General features: G+C 42.3%; 1 protein-coding gene across 1 annotated transcript; it reads left to right on the forward strand.

Annotated features, from left to right (window-relative positions):
* Positions 1-1,392: 1,392 nt before the first annotated feature.
* On the forward strand, positions 1,393-19,543 carry LOC146195929 (techylectin-5A-like). Its single transcript, XM_084597965.1, has 6 exons — positions 1,393-1,684; positions 2,197-2,357; positions 13,662-13,804; positions 14,790-14,895; positions 17,727-17,894; positions 18,918-19,543. The coding sequence occupies exons 2-6, from the start codon at positions 2,216-2,218 to the stop codon at positions 19,232-19,234; spliced, it is 876 nt and encodes a 291-aa protein (XP_084454091.1). The 5' UTR covers positions 1,393-1,684; positions 2,197-2,215; the 3' UTR covers positions 19,235-19,543.
* Positions 19,544-20,497: the final 954 nt, after the last annotated feature.

Here is a 20,497-nt window from a genome sequence, read left to right on the forward strand (position 1 = left end):
TCGCCGACATCATGTAGAAGGTAATGAAATAGTAACAGAAAAGTGTGACGTAAGTACTTCTAAGGTTATACGAGCGAGATACAACCTTTCCTTGTTAGTGGACTAAACAAAGATAAAATAAAAACTACCGCTGCTGATTTTCACCTGCACAACTTTAGGCTGGCATTAGTGCATTCGTACAGGGTGTAAATAATCCTTTCTTGCATTGGTAACACGTGAAAACATCAGCCCTGGCAATTGGGATCAATAAGCCTCAGTGGTCGCCATAGGATGCATAACCTGAACAGCAAGTTCCAGCGGGATGAAGCATAATTAGGGGCATGAAATAGAGGGTTTGTGCACCTTTGCGCGATGTTTGGTCGAACGATAGTTAGGCTATCGTATTCGGGGTGTATGACAGTAAAGCTATAATTGAGAGGAGTTGTACATGTACTGCAGTTACGTTCTTGCATGAGACACCCTATGCGGCAGCCGCAGCTTCAACTCCAGGGCAGCCTTAGTTGCTTTGCTGAATGGCTTCTCTACTCGAGGTAGCAGGATGTAATGCTAGCCTCAGTGGTGATAGCATCTACATGCAGACGAAACGTATAAACGCAATGCACTGTGTAAGTTCAGTGCAACTCAATGAGCCCTATATTTGATCTAAATTACTCCTCAGGCCGACATTATTGCAGTTTAGAATGGTCACGGGCTGTTCCAAGGCGTTAAAACCGCTTAGAACGCACAAAGCGCGAGGCCAGCGTGCATGAACTAGAACACCTCTGCCTGGGAATGTGAAAGAGAAATGCGTTGGATGAAATCAAATGACCCTACGTGAAAACAGCACACCGCGCATAGAGAACGTAGCCTTTGAGCAATGAGCTTTTTTCGTTTTAGTTGGGTAAGGAGGGCGGACACCGCAGACGCGCACGATCGTCTGAATTCCAACTCGTTTCTTGACAGCAAGTCTGAGGAAATACGAGAGAATTTGAAAGGGTACGTCGCTGACTAATGCGGTTTGGTGAAATCAGAAACACAGAAAGAAAAAAACCCTGTCGGTAGAGGCAAGCTCACAAGCATTGAGAACCGGAATACGCATAGCAATGTGTGGATAATTCTTAGTACAAGCTTCAAATGCTCTATATATCTGCTGTGAACATGGCGTTAAAAAGAGCGGTCATGAGTCAAATAAAAGTCCATGATCTGGAACGAAGAAAACAAAAACAAAGCAGAATTCTTAACGAAGAAAACGAAAGTTGAAAGATATCTACTGTACAGCCCTGATGATGAATGGGGACTACAGCAGACGCACATTCAGCACTGTTGTGTCGCGGCGGCCAAGGCACAGTTTATTGCAGAAGCCGTCGTCTGACCCCGGGATGAGGCGCGGCTGCGGCTTCGAAGTGCAAGGACGCTCGTCCATCAGCGTCCGATTTCGCTGGCGCGGGGTTACCCACGTGGCAAGGGCGGAAGAAAGACAGGTCTTTGAAGGGGACGCCGCCAGTGGGATTTCAGAAGACGTCCCTTTTCTAGGGATTTGCTATCAGCGGAAAGCTTGTGCGTCTATTGGTCACACGAACGTGTGTAGAGCGGGAGCAGACTAGCCAGCTTAAATGCAAGGGTCCGTGTGCACTCGAACACAGCTTCGAGTGCAGCTGCATTCCTTGGAGTAGAGCACCTTCGCTGGAGAGAGCTTGAGAAAACGGTGAGTGGTAGATTTTGAATATTCATGACACAAGTTATTTTCCATAAATGGACGAAGCGCTTACAACACAATCACATGAAAGTAGACACGGACAAGCGCTTGTCCGTGTCTTCTTTCATGTCAATGTGTTGTTTGCGCTTCGTCCATTTTTGAGCTCTCGTCCGTGTCTTCTTTCATGAGAATGTGTTGTTAGCGCTTCGTACATTTTTGAGCGCTTGTCCGTGTCTTCTTTCACGTGAATTTGTTGTTAGCGCTTCGTCCACTTTGAAAAATGCTGCACCAATTGGCCCAACAAAAAGTCGTTCTTGAGACACGTTATTGTCACATAAAATTACATTACCCTTCTCAATTTGCTGTTTCGCTAGTGGTCTCCTGAAAAAACGAAGAAAATTTCAACATTACCTTTTTGCCTGTTGCACCTGATAGCATTTGTCTATCCACTGCAACTCTATCCAGTCCAGTTAAATTCTCAAAGCCGTTGCTTCCTTTTTTTTTTTTTCGGCGAACCGAAGGATTTTCAGTTGCTCTACCATGGCACACCACCTTGGCCTTCTGTACGTGTTTGCGGTGGCAACCGCTAGTGTGGTGCATTCAGCAGTAGTTGCAAAGCCATCCATTGAACAAGCAGAAGAACGCGTACAAGAACTGACACATCTGCTCAGAGACATCAAGAGTAAGTGACATGCTCTGTTTTCAAAGGCAGCTACTGGAATACCGGTGAGAATTAGTTCAGGTTTTGAGACCACTTTGTATGCAAATACAGTATGCTCTTGGCGTGAAGTCTCTCCAGCTAAACGCTGCCCACAATTGTCTGCTACGTTGTCACCAAAGTGCGCAATTCAACGGTCTAATTGTCGTGGTATTCTAGAATTTATTAAGGGTTCTCAGGGCAATTTGAGATTATTTTCGCTTTATTTAATCCTCAAAGGTGACATGAGTCTGTCATGACTGTTGTCCTCTTTCTGGACGGCTGTGTGATTGCGAAAAGAGGTGCACTTTCATGGTTAAAAAAAAGAATACATCTGGACTGTAGTTCTAGTAGAATTTTCTGTCTAGTATTTACTTACCGTGCATTTTAGGAAACGTAGCGCAAAGAAGACAATGACAAAATGAGGGATACACACACAATCCCTCATTTGTCCTTGTCTTCTTTCCGCTACGTTTCCTAAAATGCAATTGCACCAACTAGCCAAATTTAGCATTCTTGTACTTACCGTGGCCTGATAAAGCAACACAAATTGTTGTATCGCCGCAATATATTATTTTCGAGTTGCTGGCCGTGAACAGCAAAAAAGAGCGTTGAGTATCAACAGAATTTCAAATGTAGCTTGAGTGGTCGTGTGTAGGTGCGAAAGAACAGCATGAAAGAAATAGAGAAAAGATAGCACTAGTGGAACATTTTACTTTTCCTAATGAGCGGCGTGGACAGGAAGTGCCCATCGCCAGAAGTGTTTCGCTAATTGCCATAGCAATTTTGGCTCCAGCCGTTGTCGAACTGCCGAAGTGGCCATTGGGAAGACGTCATGTGCCTGACTAGCGGAGCATACGTTGTCAGCAGAGGGGAAGTGGAAAGGATGCCTTCAGATGAGCAGAAAGCTTAAAGAGCGGCCACTGTACGCCATCTGGTTCAGGCAGTATCCAGCCATTTCGAATTTCTTTTATAAGCAATGGGAATCATGTCACCAGCAGGAGCATTTCATATTATGCCGCCTTCGTATTGCCCCTTACACGTGAGGCTTAACTTTTTGTTAACAAAAGGAAGCAAATTCCTGTTTGAGAAACGGAGAGAGGAACTCACCATAAACCACGCTTTATTCTCATGCAAAAAACTTGAAAGGAAAAGAAAAAAGCATTCGACTCGATTTTACAATAAACGCATTCTCTTCTATTCAGCCTTGATTTTATGTGAAAGTGGGCTTGCTGATCTCTCAAATGTTGTTAGAAGTAATTGTATAAAGAAGCTATCGAATAAGTATAGGATACTACAATAAGCAATAAGTTTGAACTTTTCACATGAGTGTATAAGCTGATATGCCCCAAAACCCAACATAGCACCGCACAACGCACACAATGCACCATCGCCTGCTCTGTAACTATAGCTTGCCTCGGACGATAAATCGTTTTCGGGCCGTAGTCACTGTTTTTTATTTTGAAGGCGATGCAAAACTTAGTCACGAAACATTTGTAAAAGCAAAGTATACGTTCCATACCTATAAAACCTTTCTGTACAAGTAAAACAAGCTGCGTTTTTATGAACTATTTAATTAACTGAATTTGCTATATTTATCCATAAATATAAACCTCAGAATCAGGTACAAAACAATTGGAATTCTAAACTGTTCATCAATTTTATGCTCTAAATGTGGTCATTTTAGAAAACTTGCTTAGGTAAAAAAGGTTATCAATATCTCAAAGATCAAACATGTAAGCTGTGGCAACAAAATAATGATTCATTTCAGAAAAGTGGCAATTTGATATTCAGCCGTTTATTGCTGAGCACGGGTGTCCTAGTAAAAATATGAACGATAGTAAGTGGCAATTAATCATTCAGTGGAACTTGTTTTTTAAAGTTTAATTAGACTAATGCTTGTTTTTAGCCTCATAATATTTTTTGCAGTTTGAGTTCTGTCGTTTAATGACGATGTTGCTTTGTGCTTCCTTTTCACTGCAGCAGACTTTTCGCTGGCTGCAAATGTTTGTTGCTTACCATGGTCTCCCAAATGGTCCACAACCACGATATTTGAAGTTGCAAATACTCACAAAACTAGCACTCCACTGCTTGAATAAAGCGATGTGCTAAGCCTGTGCGCTACTGACTTCGGCAGCACAGAATGTTGCTAAATGGCATGGATACAAAAAATAAGAAAGAAATGGGCGGCATGGTGGGAGGATCAAGATGCCCTGAGCGAAAACTGGATGTGAGTGTCAGGACTGTTGCAGTGACGGTACTCATTCCGCAGCTGAGAGAGGGGATATAAGATGCATATTCAGCTTTAGGTACGAGCTCCAGCTGAGTGACTAGTGAGACTCAGTCTGAAAAGTATGGAGCTGCCCTTCGTAATGAGGCGAATTTTGCGGTCTTTGGTAAGATACTTTAACGTAAATGTTTCACTGTTTGAGTAGTCGTAAGTAATCACCGTACGAAGATAACGCGCCAGTTATCGGAGTCATAATATTTCATCAGGAAAGTATAAATAGTACCCATTTACAGCCCTGTGAAGTGGTGCTTAGGTGTCTGCTAAACACTAGCTCAACTGTTTACTGCAGTGAAAAAGAAGCAAGTGGACCGCAATGTTAAACGCGAGGACTCAACTTTCAAAATTTTTTCTCGCCTAGAACAAACACCGTTTCAAACCAAATTGCAGAAACAAATGCGACAAATGTTATTGTGCAAATGGCTGTTTTCATATTTTTACTCGGAGTGCCCCTCTGAGCAATTTACGGCTCAATACACCTCAATCAGCAGATGAGAGCCATTAAAAAAATTTCCCGTGATATCGTTAAAAAAAAGTTGGTGGTTATAAAATAAATGAGATGTAAGAACGTAAGGCATTTAGATAAAGAATAAATTGAAAGAAAGTACATTTTGAGTCATATTTATCATTAATTGTGTAGGGACGCTGTGTTAGTAAAATATGAAATACAGTAAGGCCAGCAGAGACATTCAGTGACATTTAAGTCTGAAAAGGTAATCGAAATACTTTTTCAGGCGCCCGTGCGCGTTAAACGTTAAAGAACACCAGGTGGTCGACATTTCCAGAGTCCTCCACTACGGCGTCGCTCATAGTCTGAGTTGCTTTGGGACGTTAAACCCCTTCAAACCGACCAAACCAACCAACCAATTTTTTCAGGGATAAGAAATTTTCAGGTCCAGTTCTTGAATTAAACAGTCATTTACGTGCTTAGTCTTCTCTGTAGTGAATGCCAGTGCCGACGTTATGGAGACACATAGGCATCGTGGCAGCGTGACTGCGTTTCTTCGAGACGCAGTAGGGCATATTATCTCACTGCGGTTCTCATTCCGACTGCTCAGACCACAAAATGCGATTCCTGACCGGTCGGCAGATCCGTACTTTTACATGGAAGAACATTAGTCACAACGCCAGTGATCGGACCCAAAGCGGAGCCTGCGCTTTCAGCCCTCCTCGCAGCTCCGTGATGAGTATTGTCACAGGGTAGTCTTTATCCGCATCTACAGTTACCGTGCGGGTTACCTTCATTCTCCTGCCACGCTGACATTTCATTTTTATCGTTTGTATCCGTGCCCTTTAGCACATTTCTCTGTTAGCAAGTGGACGCGCCCATACGTAGCTCACCACTGTATTCAAGCAGGGGAGCGATATTCCAGTGCATATTTTTCAGTCTGTGGGTGGTGCGCTGCAGTGAAGAGCAAGCACAGAGCAATGTCATTGTTAAAAGACACGACTCAATAAAAAAAAGTTAGTTTGCGAAGTGAATGAAACTGAACGGCGCTGCGCAACTTACCATTTTTAAAATTTTACCAAATATGCGCAAAATTCATTTTTGTCTTAAATTTAATTTTCCTTTTGAGCACGCATGATACGGTTATTTGAGCTCCGACCTATTTTATATGCGTTTTTGTTTGCTGGACGATACGGACATATAGCTGAATGGACCACTGTGAGATTTACATCTTTAGAATTTACATCTTTTTGTACTGAGTTGTGTGGTTTGGAAAAAAAATTAAATAATTCTTTCGGTTTATTTTGATGAAGTTTGACATAGTAGCACAAAAAAATGGTTCGCTGTTATGCTGTAATAGGCTGATCTTTTTGAATTTTGTTATGTTGGCGAGGTTTTCTACCATGGCCGCTGCTAAAAAATTATTTTGCATTAGCAAGCTAAGATAATGCTACTTGTAGTAAAACAATTGGCCATTTCTATTTAAAAAAGACGATGATGGTTCAGTGCAAAGTGTAAATTAGTTTGCCTGGTATGAGCGAAATGGCACCGTGCCACGCGTGGCGTGGTGGCGCGTGCCACTAGAGGAAGCGTGGAAATCGTGTGACGTGGCAGTACCTCACGCGAGCGGCCATTCACCCCCGTGCACCTAGCCTGTCCTGAGAGACCTTGTTGCTTTTTTAACCGCTAAAAGGCCTGTACGCCAGAACTATGAGATAAAGAGGGGGAAGTAATGTAATGAAAGCAAAAAAAGAGATATCGGCAGACGGGAAACAGACCCTGGTCTTCTACTGCACACTGGGAAACGGGGAAAAGAGAAATAAAGATGAGTTAGGGTGCCAACTGAGGTTGATGATGTCATATATTACAGTAAATTTATTGTAGTGATTCAAGTTATTGAGACCTTTCAGATAGTTGGCGAATCTTGCATACACACTACTGTTACTGTACACAGACAGGAGAAGGGGCAGAGAAGAGCTCGGCACTTTCTTTTTACAGGACGACGAACATTGTGCGGGTTAGGTAGGTTTTAATGGTCAGAAAATAATTAACTAAACAACGTTTTATTATCAAACTTTAAGAGAAAATATTGTATTGCCACATTGAAGGGTGGCTGCATCAAGTGTGAGCTCCCCTTTTAAATTTTCTTTATCGGCAATGCGGCTCAAATATCGAACGCCAAAATGGCCATCTGAATTAATGCTCATTGAGTTTGCTTTCACGCATTGCACTGCAATAACATTTCAATGCTTAAAATTTTTGACCATCATATACGGAATTGTTATCAAATCTGCTGATGTGGCAGAAGGCATTTTGAATTCTACAACAGTACGTAACTTAGCGTCGTCATATTACAATGTGTATTGCGTGAGCTTTCGGGTGCAATTCTGAATTTTGATATTTTGCTGCCCACTTGGCAATAAAGAAAATTTAACAGGAGAATACACGCTTGATGCTGATGGCCTCAATGTTTTAATATCAAACTTCCCCTAAAATTAAAGATAAGGAAAGTTGATTGGTTAATTTTAGTTTTTTGTACATAAATCAATAAGTACTGTAATCTACACAATCGCTGTCGTGCTATATAACCAATCTGCAACGACTACAGCACAGTTTGCACCACAGCGCAGTTTATTTTATAAAATTGAAAGTAGCAGTTTGTAAGGAAGAAAGGAAATATCTCAAAATGATACTCCCCTCTCTCCTTCCAAGTAAACAATATCCCGAGAGAGGCTTACGCTTACGATTCAATAGAAGAACACGGTAGCGGGTAAAAGATCCGTAACTCTTTCTGATACTCAAGTTTCTCTTGATTTCCTGGTTCTGGTCGTCGCTGCTCACACAACACTGTCTTTCTTATAGCACAACAACTTGTGATGCTCCATGTAAACATGCACCCAATCGCTTATGTAATATGATTTACCACGCTACCTGAATCTAACTGCCGCATTTCTATTAGCGGACTGATAGCTGTCATGCATGCATCGCTATGTGAATCAGTACCACGCACGCATTTCTAAAAAAAAAAAGAACTTTATCAGCTAAAAGAAGACCTAGTTACAAGTACATCTCGCACGTACAGCATCCATTTCTTTAAGTACAAAAACCACCATAACACCAGCATTTACTTTAGCGTGGTTACTCCGTCATTAATTAGCCTATTTTTATTTACTCATGCACACATGACTTCACTACGGAAAGCCAAAGACAGAACTGCATTCACGAAGACAGCAGGTTTGTAGGCTGTAAGAACCCGCTTTTCCCGACTTCGCTGACGTTTGTGCGATCCTTGATGTCTGAGTGGCGGAAGTAAGTAGGCTGCTGCGGAGGCTGATGTAAACACATTTAAAGCCTTTCGGGCTCGCGAGTTGGGTTCAGATCTGCAGATGCGCTGCCCTCGACGCTGATTTACGCCACGGCACCATCGCCGCTGCCGAACTTCCCGCGTGTTTAATTACCAGCCTCTCGCGCTTCCAGCCGTAGTCTTTGTGGACTTTCATCTGTGCGCGATGGATAAAAACTTTTCTTTTCCCTCGTAAAGTACGTTAAGCGGCCCCAGAATTTAATAACGTGCTGCTGCTAGCGCAAATATAGATTAGGCGAGTTTCTAAAGCCACATATTTAGCACATCTTAGTCTGAAACTTCAAAACTGAGCTTCGAGGCAAAACAGAAGTGAAAACCGGCGTTACCGCGGCTTATTCGCAGTTGGCTTGATGACATAACTTTTTATCATGATCACATGATTCAATCGTGCTGTTGAGATGAACAATGCAGTCAGCAGCACATCGAATGATTATTTGTGCGAGAATAAGATGACAATTTCAGTACCACTCGAGGCTTTGTGAATACTGAAATAATACAGTATGATTCAAGATACTGTTTTATACTATTTGGTTTTTTGTTCGGGTCACCGGCTAGGACACATATATAATTTATACCCACCTCCTGGCGGCTTGACTCGATCTTTATTAGTTTATGTGGCTATCTCTTTAGCTACGTTTATCTCTAGCGCTCTCCAAACGCTGTATACAGTAGGTATCAATCGGCTTTAGAGTAGCGTGCTGCATGGCCGTGCCAAAAAAAAAAAAAAGAAAGGAAGGTCGATACTTCTAGGCTCATGATACAGTTAAAACACGTGAATAAAGTTACAAATAGGGCCAGTCAAAGCACTTGCAAAAAGATAAGACAATAATGAGATTGGCAGTACGAAAAAGAAGTCAGGCGTTCCGCCACTGACGAACGAAAAGGTTAAGACAGGTTTGGAAACTATGAAAAGGAAGGAAAGCAGCAGGAGAGGATAAGATAACTGCACATTTGTTGAAGGACGGGGGAGATATCGTACTCGGAAAAATGGTGCACTCTGTATACGCAATGCCTGGTGTCATCGATGGTAGCAGAACAATGGAAGAACGCAAATATCTTAATTCATAAGAAAGGGGACGCTAAGGACTTGACAAACTATAGACCAATCTGCTTATAGCATCTGTTACGTATAAGGTATTTCATAAGGTAATCACTAATAGGATCAAGACAACTTTAAACTTCAATCAAGCAAAAGACCAAGCGGGTTTTAGGAAAGGGTACTCCACTATCATGTGCTAGAAAAATTATCAGATTATAACCAGCCATTGTACATAGCACTCATTGATTACAAAAAGCATTTGACACAGTAGAAGCCTGGGCGGTCACGCAGGTATGGCGAAATCAGGGTGTAGACGACCAGTACGTGAAAGGGCTGGAAGATATATATAGGGGCTGCACAGCAAACACAGTTCTGCGGAAAGAAAGTAAAGAAAATCGAATAAAGAAAGGTGTTAGGAAAGGAGAAATGATCTCCCCAGAACTATTCACAGCTTGCTTAGAAGAAGTATTCAGATACTTTGAATGAAAGCAGTTAGGATAAGGGTAGATGGAGAATACGTCAGTAATTTGAGATTTGCGGATGACATTGCCTTGCTAAGTAGCTCAGGGGATGAACTACAAAGAATGATTGATGACCTAGACAGGAAAAGTATAAAGGTAGGCTTGAAAATCAATATGCAGAAAACTAAGGTAATGTTCAATAGCCTAGGGAAGGAACAGCAGTTTAAGTTAGGTAGCGAAGCACTGGAAGTAGTAGGCGAACCTATCTATTTAGGACAGGTAGTAACCGCAGATCCGGAGCATGAAAAGGAAATAACAAGGAGAATAAGACTGGAATGGAGCGCACTGGGCAAGTTCTCGCAGAATATGACTAGCAGCTTACCGATATCCCTCAAGATGAAAGTATGAAATATCTTCATCATACTTCTACTCACCAATAGGGCTGAAACGTGGAGGGTAACGAAAAGGGTTCTACTTATATATTGAGGACAATGCAGAGGACTATGAAACGAAACACTGTAGGGGTAACATTAGGAGATAGGAAGCGTGCAGAGTGAGCCATAGGAATAACTAAACTTGCCCACATTCTAGTGGACATCAAGAAGAAAGGGGCATGGGCAAGACATGCAGTGCGAAGAGAGGATAGCCGATGGTTGTTTGGTGTAACAAACTGGATTCCCAGGGAAAGAAAGCTTAGCAAGGGGCGGCAGAAAATTAGGTGGGCGGATTAGGTTAACAAGTTCGTAGGGGTCAAGTGGATGCAACCAGCGCAGTACCAGGTATTTTGGAGGAATATGGGAGAAGCCTTCGCCCTGCAGTGGTATGGTCCAGCGGATGAAGATGATGACAAGCACTTGGAAAACACTATGTTTTTTTTTGTTGCGTCCATCTTCGTGGTTTAGGGCTACAGCCCATGTCAAAGGTCTCTTATGTCACTTATGCCACTCTGTCACTGCACGTCAATTCGAAGGGACTGGATGGTTGATTGGCGTTCGTTGGCTCAGGTAGGTTCATGAAGGCACGTGAAAAGAAGTAAATATATTCCAAAGCAGAGTGTTATGCCAAAATTATAAGATTGCAAAATGGAGTAAAATAGAAACTGAAATTATTTATTGAGGAAAGAAGGTGATACCAAAAACCTTGCTTGGCAAGAGATAAGAATGATGGACTGTGATGATATTCCTTGCTTAGCTGACGCCGTTTTTTCGATTTCGAATAAAATTGCAGCGGTTGTCCCGGTGTGACGCTAACAAATGTTATGAGTGGCCAGCCTAGAGTTCAGAAGCTGAAGACTTCCTAGCCACATTTACTGCCCTTAACAGTATCCCTGATTTTCTGTGCACCTAGCCAAATGATGACCGGGAACCCGAGAGATGTGTCGGAAATGTGCCCTCAAGGCGTCAATTGTTAGGTAGATATGGGATGCTCCTGTGCAATTAAAATGGTAGCAGCCGTATTAACAGGCCGCGTACATCGTTTACAGAGACCGTTGATGCGCATCTCGCTAGTTTTCCATCCCAGTTTACACAAGCATCTAGACCGTCCTCTCCACTATGGAGCCTGCATAAAGCACACGTGCTTCTTTCAACACCCGGCATCAAGAAGAAGGTCGAGCTATTGCCGACAAGACTAAAACAAATCACTCTTGAATACTTTCATGAGCACCATGCAAATCGTTTGCACGTCTACACCGATGGTTCAGTAATTGCCGTGAGTTCTTCAGGCTCTATGGTCATACCCTCAATTAATGCAGAAATAAAAGTTAGGACATTTCACCAGACTTCTTCAACAGCTTCAGCGCTAACCGCTGTTCGTGTCGAAATTAGGCCTATCAGTCAGCAGAGCCCTCAGCGGTGGTCTATATTCAGAGATTCAAAAGCAGCCCTGCAAGTCTTAAAAGCGGCTCTTCGCCGTGGAGCCCATGAACAACTGTTTGCTGAAATACGACAAATTTGTCACTATGCAATTAATGGAGGACATGACATCATCTTCCAATGGCGTCCAGGACACAGCGGCATAGCGGGCAATTCTCCGGGCGGACGAGGTCGCACGAACAGCCCACCAAGACGGCGATTGTGTGTTGATTCCCTTTTCCAGGGCAGACGCAGCGGGCAGGCTTCGCGCACTTGCGCGGGAACACGCACTCTCCTCGTGGAATTCCGACCAGTTGGCGAACTGCCGCTTAAAATCTCTGGACCCTGACCTGAAGCTTCGGCTTCCACCTGGCCTATCCCGACGCGAAGAAACTTTGCTGTGCCGCCTGTGGGTTGGTGCAGTCTTCACAAACTCGTATTCTTTATGATAGGTATGGCAAACAGCCCTGCATGTACAAACTGTGGGTGCGATGAGTCTATAGGCCACATTCTTTGTGAGCGCCCCATATACAGTGAGGAAAGACAGTGTAAATACCGTACGCTGGAGCATCTAGATGGGCGCCCATTGACTGAAATTAAGATTAGGATTTTAGGTCCCTGGCTGCGGCGATCGTCTGCGGTGAAGGCCTTCCAGGCACTGCTTTGCTTTATGAAAAGCACAGGCCTAATCGAAAGACTATGATTTTGCTGTTATGTTACGTGATATGACTGTGACGTGATGTGATGTGAGATGTCTGTGATGTGACTGTACAAACTTCACCCATCCCTCTCTCACAACTGTTATATTCACTCACCCCTTTCCCCCAGTGCAGGGTAGCAAACCGGTTTCTTTTACGGGTTAACCTCCCTGCCTTTCCTCCTCACCTTCCTCCTCCTCCTCCTCTCTGCACCTAGAAAACAAATATCTCCAGCGTTGAACAAGCCAGAGAATAAACTGGAGACATTCTCACTTGAAAACGGTCGCGCCGTCGGATTAAGGAGTGCACAGTTTTTTCATGGTTTTTTCTTTTTCAAAATTTCAAACTTTTCCAAAATTTCAGAATTCGAAGCTATAATTCTATTCGCACAGATTTCATTAACAGACTATAGTTAACCAGCTTATTTATACTCTGGAAGATCTCTGCGTACTCTGTAAGGTAAGATCTTGTCATCATTGTATGTGAAGACGAAACGGAGCGTGTGGTACAAATGTTTACTCTTATAAAAGTTTTTTAATATAGCGAAAGCTTTGTGTTCAGTACACCGCCAGGTGCACTCGCGCTAGGTATTTTGCTGAAAGCATCCTGAGTTTTAGACGGGCTGTTCTAGAGTGGCGGCCGTCAACCGTGCCCTGAGCCCAAGCGACGTGGACATCCTACTAAAAAACCAAACTTTCTACCGGGCAATAACCATCTCACCAAATCGCATGGACTCTCATATAGTGGACATCGTTATCATAAAATATTTCGCATAATTTATGATAATGTACAAGAAACTAAGAGATCTTATGCAATTATTTGCGATTTGTATGTCATTTCTTACGCGAATTGAGTGAGATTGGGTGAGGGAATGTGAGGTTATTGCCTCATACAAATTTTTCAGTAGGGCAAGCTTTGTTCGTGCGTTTACCACTTTGATAAGTGCGCTGCATGTTGCGGAAAGCATTTTCCTAAAGACCGTATACGGGAAAGAGACTTGTGCCACCACATGCGTTCCTAGCCAAGCTGTCGAGAACCATGCAGGGGCGATACTGCTTCCTTCTACTCCAGTCTTCTCGGTCAGAATACCAGACTGCTAACGGCTACTAAGGCGCTGGGCAATTGACTTTTTCTTTCAGGTGCGATTCAACCTCGGCACTGCAACGATCTCTTGCATGGTGGTCAGCAACAGAGTGGAGTGTACACCGTGTTCCACACGGCTGCAGGTCCTTCTGGACAGAGAGTCTACTGCGACATGGACACCGACGGCGGTGGATGGACGGTGAGGAGATTGTCCACAGACAATATGATCTGTGCATTTTTTACTTTATTTGATCCAAAAAAGCACTTGCATTGCTCTGGCTTAAACAAATATATTACCATGTCTTTGACAGGGCTAAAAGGCTAGCGTACGTCTGTTTCGTGCTTTGTTTCCGCATTCTGACAATGAACTGATTCGGTTCCGCATTTTTCGGACATTCTCTTCTCTCGTGATGACCCTTCTTCAATACTCTAGTATACTGCATATGCCTCCAAAAATGTCACCAAAAATGTCCAGGGCTATGTGATCCGCTACTGACCACGTATGTGTGGTGCAAAAAATATGTGACGCATGGCTCTCAAGATTGAAGCGCTGATGTCCTTTTTGGCTGGCACAAAATGTATCTCTTCAGCAGTTGAATGACAAGGTTTAGGGGCCACTGCGGCAGATTAACAAGACCTCTAAGACACAAAAGATAGTGAGTTAGTTTAGTTAGTTTAAAGCTTGTGTGTTCGAGATGCGTAGGCAATTTATTCTATTGAACAGAAACTGCCACCCTTCGTGCAATGCGCGAACAGCGCTTGATATTCGTGTTAAAGTTATACATACTGTGCAGTCTGAATCTGAAAGAAAACTGCACAACTGCAGTCACTACAAGGAAACTACGAATAACTTCCTCACGGAAAAAAATTGTGTGAGGCAATAACCTCACATTTTCTCACACAATCTAACTCAATTCACATAGGAAATCACATACAAGTCTCATATATTTGCATAAGGTCTCATATTTCTTGCACATTATTATAAATTATGTACAATATTTTATGATAATGATGTGAACCGTATGAGAGTCTATGCGATTAGATGAGATTTTATGAGAATATTGCCCCGTAGAACTTTCGGTTTTTGAGTAGGGTTAGCACGTAGGACTGCGATTGCTAATGTCCTGGTGAGAACCAACCATCAGATGCGCGATAATTTGCTTTTTCATTGGTTTCGATCTCAGGTTGTGCAGCGTCGAGGGCAGTTCGGAAATAGTGTGTACCACTTCTATCGGAACTGGACCGAATATGCCAATGGATTCGGCGATCCTGCAAATGAATATTGGATCGGTAAGATATCTAGATACAAACGTAGACCCGCCAGGCACTATTGTTCATTGGCGATTCTAGCCTCATTACAGTGGAATATCTGGTACCTTCTTTTGCACTCTAGTGTTATTCGTAGAAGCTTCGGCTACAGCAGGCGTAAACTAACTCAGATACAAACGGAGGAAAATAAGTCGCCCTTGCGTATTTTGTACGAAAAGAGGCCCATTTAATAACGCATGCGCTCTTGACCAAAGTCATATGACACGGGAGTTAAGGGGGGCATTCTCAATCAATACCACCCGGCAAACCCGGCAAACATCATAGCTTCACCTACCTGGGGTTCTAAAGGTACTTACTATCAGTACAACCGTAACAGTTTTTAAAACATCAAAGTTGATTTAACTGCAGACGCAAACGCGGCCGTCGTGGTGAGAAATGTGTCGCGGATTTCGCAAGGCGAAAGGACAGTGGCACATTTCTCGGCTACTTGTTGATGTTGATGAATGAGAAATGAAAGACTGAACGCCGCCTAATTAATCCTCGGGGAGAGACAGTTTGCGAAAACGTGCTCAGGTATTTCATCCGAGCACTTGTTCAATATTTAAGCTAGGAGAAGAACATAACAGAGCACATAGCATTGGTCATAAAGAGGGATAATGTTTTTGGTTTATATATTGTTCAGTTTTTATGGGTTATGATGAGACACATCGCTCGTCAGAAATGAAGTTTTGAATTTCTCTACTTTGCAATAGGATTGGCATAGCCTGCAGCACATTATAAACGAAGTAATCTTAATAGAAATCTGTCAATAAGGTACATAGAAGCACCCGGGGGATGACCAATAAATAAAAATTTATCAGCAAAGAAAGGTTGGCTCATGCGAAGAAAAAACCGCCCCTCACCTAAATAATTTGGTAACGCGAGACATTATTTGCATTACGTTAGTAAACAAACCAAATTCACCACGTCAAGTACTTTCAGCCGGCCACGGTGATCAAGTTTGACATTGATTTGCTGACATGGGTAGCTATGATCATTACGGCCACTTCAATTATCAAAGTAAGAACAAAGGAAGTAAATAGTATTTAGGCTTTTTTAGAATAAAATGGGCTGGTGGTAGTAGAAATTTGATTATATAAAGAGAGCGTGCCAGGGATAGCGAAGAACACACTGACGCTTTGAAACCATTTAGCGACATTAGAGTCGGAATCTGTTGCTGACGCAAGTTTTCTTGCCTCCGTTTTGTTTACCTAAAAGACAGCTTTCTAGAAATTCAGTCAGGAGGAATAGCACGACAAGTGCTCTTTTAAAGGTTACACGGACGGCCCTGCCTTCGGGAACTATGGCAGCCCTCAGCAACATTTCTCTCCCCAAAATTATTTGTGCCTTAATCGAACATTCTTTGCATTGTATTTATGGCCACTGTTGGTGATAAGTTACTAGGAGTTTCTGTTTCTTTCCAGGTTAATTCTCATCATAGGGATCACGTAGTTTCCTTGCTTCTGCGCTGCGAAATTCTATTTAATTCTCCGAGTTCCTTTTGAAATTGTAGATTCGAGAAACGCAATCTTGTTATAATGTATGCGAATGTGGTCCCCTTCGTACTCTTTTGCAGCTGATGAAGCATGTTTTTCTTTGTCTATCTGTGCCCACAGTGGCTCTTGCCGCCAAAACGCTGTGAAAAACTGGCTAAATTTCTTACTGGAGAAATGACCTTGTTTTAAAACAGATAACCAAAATAAGTTTGCCGCTTTGGGTATAGCCGCTGCATTTGCTGCAAGATACGAAGCTATTTTGAAAACGTGTAGACGTATGTATTTCAAAATCTTAGTGCTACATGTATGCTGCTGGTTCAGGTGGGTTTACATCAAGGCATACAATATGTACGCTATATACAATATACAGTAGCCAGTAAATAGCCCTTCTATATATACCTCTACAATTTATAGCACTTAAATAATCCCCGGATTGTCTGAAAACCTTGCCCCTTTTTATTTTACTTCATTAAACGAAACTTACGACCGTTGGCGCCAGAATTTCCAGTACCGTGCTAAATTCTTCGTCAGCCATATTCATAATCGCAATTTGTTTCGAGGGCCACGAACGAGATACTGCAACTAATAAACAACAAAACTTTGAACCATTGTTATGCCTATGCTCTAGATGAACATGAACCCGTCCCTTTTATTAGTAGTAGAAGGAAGACACCGAAAATATTTTGTCTAAAGCCAGCATAATTCTTTACGGTGGATTGTGGCGAATTTGCTACATATTATTTCCATGCTCTATAATCCTTATTGTCTGGAGCTTTGAGAAGATGTTAAGGTCTAGGGAAACCTTTTGTAACTGTGAACAGTGTTTGGCATTCCTGTGAGCAAGTTATGCAGAGGAACAAGGACAAAGATGGGTGGCTTCTTTCTATTACGGACTCATTCCTAACATCTCACGTCACATATGTTAAAAAGAAAAAAAAAAACCAGATATAATGTTAGGTAAAAAAACACTTCCTGCCTTTAATTTGTAGGCGGTTTCAGGGTTTCTCTTTACTCTTTCACAAAACTTATGGTCGTCGCCTTCAACGGACTGAATTCCAATCATCGCAAACTTGTGATGGAGCTACTTGTCATGTTTTAGTGACACTAATGAAATTCTATGTGGTAGAGGAGAGTGGCCTGGGGCCCATTAGGTCTTGTTTGAGAAATGTAGAGTAAAAATGTTTTTTAATTCATAACGTTGTCATAAATAGCGTAAAGTGGAGACCTTTCAGATCTTTTTCTCGCCACATATCAGCTTCAGCTCTCTCTACAAATCCCCTGAAGTTGCTTTACGTATTGCGAACTTTCGTGACGCAGGAAATCAAGCGTTGCATGCACTGACTTCCGGTGATTATCCCATGACGCTGCGCGTGGTACTGAGAAACAGCACAGAAGACAGCCAGTCGGTTGACTACGAGAGCGTCCGCATCGAGAACGAGGAGAATCTGTTCAAGTTGCAACTTGGAAAGCTGCTGGGACCAGACGGTGCGTCAAGACTAGATTCTCCCTTGTGATTACCGTACAAGACGATCAAGTCTAAGCAGTAATGATATGCGCATGTACATTTTGTTTAGTTCTCTATTATGTTGTGCTATAGAATTTATTTTCGAATTCAATAATTTTCATTATACTCAAATGCGGTATTCAGAACTGTAGCATGTAATAATTTTCAAATTTATAAAATAAAGCATGTACTGAAAGAAGGGTCACAAACAAGCTAGAATATCACAAAATGGCAATTTTTTACTAAAACGAAGTAGCTGAGACTTGTATATCGCGCATCATCATCTCGTTTCCTGTACGTCATAAAAGCAATTGAAAGTGTTTTAAAGAGATGACATCGAGACAAAATTATCCAACACCCCACAAGCATCTAGAAGAAACTGGAGCATTGTAAACTCCAATAGAAAAAATGATCTAAGGAACAAGAATCACACAGTGTTTAAATGTGCCTACTATACATTTACATTATCTCATTGTAAATGTAATCTAATTGATTATTGATTGGGGAGAGAGTAGTGTTGTAGACATGAATACAGACTTCTTTTTACTGACCAGGCGGCGGACTTAACGCTTTCCTAAGTACTAGATGCATATTACTAGGTCAAGATGTGAAATATTCCTGTTTACAAATATGCTGTTAACAATTATTTTCAATGTAAAGGCGAGAGCGTCTGACTTCCTTTCTATGTTATAATGAGTTCAAACCTTGCTAGGATGCTGTTGTCATGGGAGGTTTAATGGGCTTATTTATTAAATGCGAAATTAAACTATTTTTTCTTCTCTTTTAGTCTGAGGGATCTGTTGTTAAGACGTAAATAGGCGGGATATTACCTAAAATACGCATGAAAGAGAAACGTGAAAGATTGGAGGCCTGAAGAGTGCTACCGCCTCAAGAATGAAACCTCGTACGCAGTGTCGAGGATGCCGGTCAATATCACAGTATTATCATTCCATCGAAAACGTCTCTCTACTTATTCATTTTCGCTATTTCTTCCCCTCTTTCAGGCTGGGACGCGCTTAACAATGGCAACGGTCAAAACTTTTCTACCTTCGACAGGGACAACGACCTGGCGCCAGGCGAACATTGTGCTGCTAAATACCGCGGTGGCTGGTGGTACAACAAGTGCCATCTGGCCAACCTGAACGGCCTCAACTTGAACGGGAAGCACAACAGCTTCGCAGACGGAATCGAGTGGAGCGTGCGAGGATACCCCGTCCGCCTTTACCACTACTCCTACCCCAGTGTACAGATGATGATACGGCCTGTGGGGTCGGTATTGGACCGTAGAAGCAGGCTAGTGGTCGCTCCCTCTCCTGTTTAACTCAACTCTACAGAGACAAACCTAAAGAAGCACAAACAAATTTCATGTTTCGACCACCGTGGTGTTTCGAGGATTTCTATGGTTCAGTGGAATATAAAGTGCTTTTTTTATTTTTTCCTGATGACATTAAAATGCGGACATCGTCGGAATACTTGTAGTGATTCGCCTTGCAAGTTCTCCTTAAAGCTTCTTCTTCTAATATGGCAGCGTTAGCTCTTTATGACTAAGGTGTATTGTGTCGTATGATTCTACACGCTGAAGAAATACCCGATTGCATTAAAGCGCTTATTGTTGGCAATGTCGTTGAAATCTTAAATCGTTTTCTTAAGTAAGCCGCTGTCTTGAAGAGTAAAACTTGTGTGACCAAGATTTCGTTCGTTGGTAGTGCTCAGCTAAACTCTTTGACTGTCATGGTCTTGGTTATATTAGAATGTACGCAGGGCTATTATTTTGCTTCCTGCGGCTGTAGGGGGCCACACCTATTTGTCGCAGTAGTTATAGGAACGGAAAACGTCGGCACCTGGTGCTTTGCCTGCAGAGCAGAGGTATAGGAAAGAATACGAAGCCACAATAATTTATCCATCGGGAAGAAAAAAATTACAGGGCCGTATGATAAACGTTAAGACAGGAATGCGCTAATGGTGCACATACACTTACTTTTCGATTTACTTTCTTCATTTCATTTCTAATGCTATCAGTCTACGCTCATGAGTTTTCGGGCTCTTTTGCTCAAAGAGGCATTTTTCTTGGAATTGAACCTTATTCTGCATTATGAGGAGACGGCTGTCACTAGTTAGCTTTTCTGGACATTCTGTCCGCTAAGGAGCAAATATTTAATTAAGGTGGCTTTTGAGTTTTGGTGGCGGTTTCCTAAGGCGCTGATTAAGTCGCTTTTCATTAACATAGAAATTAGCCAGATCATGATTCATGGTGCAAGGTACAGTATGCTTTCTGACAGCAATGTAAGGTATATAGGATTTATCGCTCCAAAGCGAAAGCGGCTGTACTCTCTACCACATGTGTTTCTTTAATATGCGCTTATGTCGTGAAGTGCACGGGAAGAATAATTTGACGTTCATAAAGACATGGCCGACACGGCAGTGGGTCGCGAATTTTTAATGAAATGAATATCTTTATATCATTTCGTTACGCATGCAGAATACAACCTTGGGAGAAAAAGCAATGAAAAAAACGACAATATGCTACTCGGAGGCCCATCGGTCCCTCAGTTTCAAGGCGCGAAAATAATAAAAGGACGAAAAA

This window comes from Amblyomma maculatum, chromosome 3, assembly GCF_055883805.1.
Source record: "Amblyomma maculatum isolate TAMU_Amacu chromosome 3, ASM5588380v1, whole genome shotgun sequence".
Lineage (NCBI taxonomy): Eukaryota > Metazoa > Arthropoda > Arachnida > Ixodida > Ixodidae > Amblyomma > Amblyomma maculatum.

What these genes read in the sequence shown, in the direction of transcription:
- LOC146195929 (XM_084597965.1), top strand. Translation starts at nt 2,216, where the DNA reads ATGGCACACCACCTTGGCCTTCTGTACGTGTTTGCGGTGGCAACCGCT. An exon ending in TCTGCTCAGAGACATCAAGA is followed by an intron (nt 2,358 to 13,661) that starts GTAAGTGACATG and finishes TTTTTCTTTCAG; the next exon opens with GTGCGATTCAACCTCGGCAC. An exon ending in AAAGCTGCTGGGACCAGACG is followed by an intron (nt 17,895 to 18,917) that starts GTGCGTCAAGAC and finishes CCCCTCTTTCAG; the next exon opens with GCTGGGACGCGCTTAACAAT.